We start from the raw sequence: 3,397 nt of genomic DNA on the forward strand, positions 1-3,397 counted from the left end.
CAAAGTTAATGAGCACTTACACTGTCCCTGGTATTTCACTGTTATCGCACACGATCTGCTGATGACCTTGGAACAATGGCCTCATAAACCCATTTCTCAGATAAGAAAGCAGAGGCTCAGAGAGGTGAAGGCACTTGCTGAAGATTACACAGTGTGATCAGAGCCCAGCATTGGTGGGAGCATCAAAGCAGACCCCCGCTTCCCCCAAAAAGGGCTGCAACAGAAACAGCTAAATGTACTCACAATGTCTTTTCTGTCCACCTTCTCTGGCATTAGAACCAACACTTCTGGCAAAGCACGTGACCCATCAGAAGACTACATTTCACAGCTTCCCCTGCAGCCGGAGATGGACCATATGACTATATCCTGACCAATGAAATGAAAGCAAACATGCACAACTTTTGGTTCCTGTCCCTTTTATGGCAATAGCAGCCACATTTTTATCCTGACAAATGGCCAGGCAGAGGTCTCCCAGAGGACAATGGCGCTGTCAAAGCATTCAATAAATATTTATTACAATTAAAACACCATACCCATACCCCCAACCCATTCCCCACCACCACGGTCCAGAGAGAGGGAGGGATTGACTGAGAATTTGTAAACACATCCAATTCTGGCTATCTCGAGGGCCAGAAAGTCATGGGGTCAATTTTCCCGGCAGTGTCCTGAAAGTAGCAAATGACCCCATGTTCCACTGACCCCTGGAGATGGGGAATCAAGGCCGAGGCCATCAGGTCCAGTCACTTGGTCATTCCGTTTCTGGCGTCTTGTCCTCGGGCGCCTGCGCCCCTCTCTGGTTCCACATGTGGTTGTTGAGTCCCAGTTGTACCATCTGTGCATGATGTATGATGAGGGGCTGCAGGCCAGGGTTCTGAGAGTGCCCGGGTGAAGTCTGTGGGAAGTCCGGGGGCTGCGGGAAGGCCTGGGGCTGCGGGAAAGCCACTGGGGGCTGCGGGAAGGCCGGTGGGGGCATGCCCGCCAGCCAAGGAGGGAGGGGCGGCAGCTGATGGCCCGCCCAGGTGGGAAAGGGTGGTGGTGGGGCTCCGAGGGGCCCCGGTCCCCCAAAGGGCACCTGAAGCACAGAAGGCAGTTGAGTCCCAAATGGCATGTAGCTCTCGAAAGCTACCTGGAGCTTCTCCATCTGCTTCTGGTAGGACAGGTAGTTATGGAGGCAAGCTGAGTGCGCGGCACCCCACGCCGCTGCCTGCTGCCGCTCACCCTCCAGGTGTTGGCTCTTCTCCTGCAGGGCCCGGACATCCTGTTCCTTCCTCCACTTGGCCTTGCGGGCCCGCAGCTTCTGGGACTTGAAGGTGTTGGCCACCTTCCTGGCGAAGATCGGGGAGTGCTCGTCCAGCCACACCAGGCCGGTGAGCAGGCTGGACGTGCTGGGGCTGAGCTGGGTCTGGGAACTCTCCAGGGGCAGGAAGGGGATCACGCAATCCTGCCACCCGTGCCGCGTGAGGCTGCTCATCAGAGACTGGTTCGCCTGGTGCTGGCTCAGCCGGCAGTCGAAGTTGGAGGTGAGCAACAGGATGGTGAAGGCCGAGTGGTCTAAGGCGTCCTGCAGGCAGTGCAGCTCGCCGCGCCCTGGCACCTGGAAATCTTCGCAGAAGGTGGCGCCGTCGCTCACGCCCAGGGCCTCCAGCCTCTCGCGCACGCGCAGCGCGATGTGCTCGTCAGCGCCAGCGTGCAGCACCACAAAGTTATAGAACTTCTGGTCCGGCGACTCCAGCTCAGGAGGAGGGGGCTCCGGCTTTGAGATGGTAGGGTGAACCTTAGGAGGAGTCGATGGAGACGAAGAGGGCGGGGACGTTTGGGGGGCCGATGGAGTCTGTGGGCGTGGCTGAGCCGCCGGGTAAGTGGTGTCTTCCTCTGAAAGTTGGATTGGCGTCTGATCCGCGACAGGGAAGGCGTTTCTGGAAGGCGAGGGGAGAGATTTGGGAGCTGCTGGCACATCCGTGCACTCCACCGAGTAGTGACTGCTGGTTTTCGGAGCTTCCGGGTGGTCGTGCAGGCTGGCGGGGCATGCATCTGCGGCCACCTCAGGAAGCCTGGGGGCTGGGCTGTTTGGCCGCACCGGGGACCTGGCAGCCTCCACTGATGGGGGCCAGCTCATCTCCTCGGGCTCCTGGCAGCCCATAGGGGCAGGCTCGGGCACCGGGCTGGCCCGGGGCTTGTCACACAGCTTGCTGGGCACGTGGGGGCTGTGGTGACTGCTGAGGAGGGCCACCGTGGGCGACTGGCTAATTTCCAAGTTGCTGGCCAGGGAGGCTGGGCTGCCGGTGGATCTCAGGGAATGCCCTCTGCTCCAGTCCGAAAGGTCCTCGATGGGCCGTGGATCGCTGCGGGTCCCGGAGGGTGATGCCGAGGACGGCGGGAGGCACCCCAGATCGGAGTGGAGAGTTTGGATGGCCCCCAGGTCCCTAAGGACGTCCCATCCGCACCGGTCTCGGGCCTCTTCCTGGAGCTCCCCCAGCTGGGGGTCGTCCCTGGACCTGAAAGCACGGACGGCTGCCCGGTAGGCCTCCTCCCGCATTGGCGCTGGACACAGCCTCTCCTCGGCAAGAAGGTGGTACACCCTGGCAACGGCCCGGGACACGTCTGGGGGCTCCTCTGGGGCCTCAGTGCTGTCCACACCAGCCCACTGGCGGGCCACCAGCTTCGCCACAGCGTCCGCCTTCAGCGCCTCCAGGGAGATCCTGGCCTCGGTCTCCTGGCCCAGCTTTAGGAGCACCATGGCATGCAGGAGGTCCGCCCCCCGGCAGCCTGGCCGCAGGGTCTTCAGCTTGTGCTTAAGATACAAGAGCTTATCCTGGCCCGCCGCGCCTAGAATGTCAAAGGCGCCAGAAAGCGACGGCCCTGTGCTGGCCATGGGCGCAGGTGGGTGTGGCCTCCGGCGGCGGGAGAAGCACTGGGTGATGGAGTCATGTTCCACACGCCGCCCCCCTGCGCTGCAGGCCCGGTGTCCCTACCTGCTCACGGGTACTAGGTCCCCTGGGGGCTGCAGAGCAGACCTGTGAAGCAGAAAGACATGGTTATCACCAGAAAGGGGGCTCTGGGAGGCGGCCCAGACAACGCACCCCCTCCATGTCTTCAAAACCCACCAGACCTATCACCAGACCTTGACCTTGGGCAAGACTTCTTACCTCCCCCACCTTCCCTCTCCTCCTCTGCAAGAGGACAGCAGAGGCACCTGCCTGGTGTCACCCAGCGGGTAGCTGCTGCTATTTTCCCCATTCACAGAGGAAGAAGGTGAGCCAGAGAAGTGAAGTCATTTGCCCCAAGTCACACAGCCGGTGACAGATCTGGGATTTGTTTGTTTGTTTGTTTTGTCCAAAAGGCATGCGGGATCTTAGTTCCCCAACCAGGGATCAAACCTGCACCCCCTGCAGTGGAA

General features: G+C 60.6%; 1 protein-coding gene across 1 annotated transcript; it reads right to left on the reverse strand.

Moving 5' to 3' along the window:
- Positions 1–499: 499 nt before the first annotated feature.
- On the reverse strand, positions 500–2,872 carry TICAM1 (TIR domain containing adaptor molecule 1; the record flags this gene model as incomplete). Its single annotated transcript, XM_079702805.1, has 1 exon — positions 500–2,872. One exon carries the CDS (start codon positions 2,870–2,872, stop codon positions 749–751), a length of 2,124 nt encoding a protein of 707 aa, XP_079558931.1. The 3' UTR covers positions 500–748.
- Between the last annotated feature and the right edge of the window lie 525 nt (positions 2,873–3,397).

Source organism: Hyperoodon ampullatus (assembly GCF_949752795.1).
Source record: "Hyperoodon ampullatus genome assembly, chromosome: 4".
In the NCBI taxonomy this organism is placed as follows: domain Eukaryota; kingdom Metazoa; phylum Chordata; class Mammalia; order Artiodactyla; family Ziphiidae; genus Hyperoodon; species Hyperoodon ampullatus.